This window comes from Branchiostoma belcheri, unplaced genomic scaffold, assembly GCF_001625305.1.
Source record: "Branchiostoma belcheri isolate BF01 breed outbred unplaced genomic scaffold, Haploidv18h27 scaffold3, whole genome shotgun sequence".
In the NCBI taxonomy this organism is placed as follows: domain Eukaryota; kingdom Metazoa; phylum Chordata; class Leptocardii; order Amphioxiformes; family Branchiostomatidae; genus Branchiostoma; species Branchiostoma belcheri.
The window spans coordinates 684,429-685,584 of NW_017803909.1; the positions used below are offsets into that span (position 1 = coordinate 684,429).

At 49.0% G+C, this 1,156-nt stretch overlaps 1 protein-coding gene across 2 annotated transcripts in view; it reads left to right on the top strand.

Moving 5' to 3' along the window:
• Positions 1-450: 450 nt before the first annotated feature.
• LOC109473501 (probable ATP-dependent RNA helicase DDX27) overlaps positions 451-1,156 on the top strand; it is an 18,251-nt gene continuing 17,545 nt past the window's right edge. For both annotated transcript variants that reach the window (XM_019773375.1, XM_019773376.1), the window contains exon 1: positions 451-642. In XM_019773375.1, coding sequence (XP_019628934.1) covers positions 556-642 — 87 coding nt within the window. In that variant the 5' untranslated portion in view covers positions 451-555. The remainder of the gene's footprint in view (positions 643-1,156) is intronic.

The window sequence follows — 1,156 nt, forward strand, 5'->3', positions numbered from 1 at the left end:
GAAGTCGGAAGTGTTCGCGAGCGCTCGGAAATTTCAAAAATGGCTGACACCACTGCCGGCGGCGGGAGGTACGTAGTTTTTCACGGCGTTCGTACGGCAAAGCGGCATCGAATTTTTGCTCCATGACTATCGGTATGGGATAGGATAGGGTTGATTCAACACACTACGTGAAAATGTGAATGCTCCCAGCCTACTATCGGCCAGATATCGCTTAGGGCACCTTCTTCCGACCAGAGCCGAGGATGAGTCACGTGGTTTACCGAGACCTTTCCCTACCCTGACGCCCACGTGACCTACCCTGGGCGCAAAGGATCCTGGGAATGTGCAACTCGTGAATTGGAGCGTCAGGGGCTAAAGGTCAAAGTGCAAAGGCTTATCATTATTCACAATTTTTACGTTTCTTTGAACATTTCAACAAATGTACAAAACACCTGAAAGCTATTTTATCAATGATATGACGTCATCGATATTTTTGTGACGAAATTTACAGTGCCGACAGACTAACTATCGATAACCAGCGCTGGTTGAACCATCAACCAACCACAAACAGGCATCATGGCGAACTGGGATCAGATCGGAACGATCGAGGACGATGATGACGTCCCGTTAGCTGCCGAGAGCTCCGATAGCGACGAAGATGAGGTAAGCTATCGTGTATTAACTGACTTAACTTTCTAACATTAAGGAAACGTGAGAGTTTGGTGGTTTTAACTTGTATTTTGAGGGAGAAGTGTGCGTTGGTGGGGAGGGGGGCAGGACGCTTGCTCACACATGTGGAGGTATGGCTTGGTCTAGAATATGGTAGGACGGCCACGAAAGACGGCCACGCCGCTATTGGTCAATTTCTCAGCAAGCTCCACGCTGCTATTGGTCGGGGTATCAGCTGCTGCAGTGAGGGGTAGCTAGCGGTGGGGAGGGCTGCCGGCGTTTATCCACAACTTTTAGGGGCAAAAAAAACGTCAACCTTTACGACTATAATCACTCCACTTCGGTGGATAAGCCACAAACAGTCATTTGTGCGGCTCTTAGCTCTGGAAACCTTACAGGTAATGACTGCGTGAGGGAGTTGGGTCTAGATTACGTTACCAGTAAAACGCCGTACGCGTACGCGTATACGGGAAATACTTTCCATGGGCCTTTCATAATGTAGGGACCA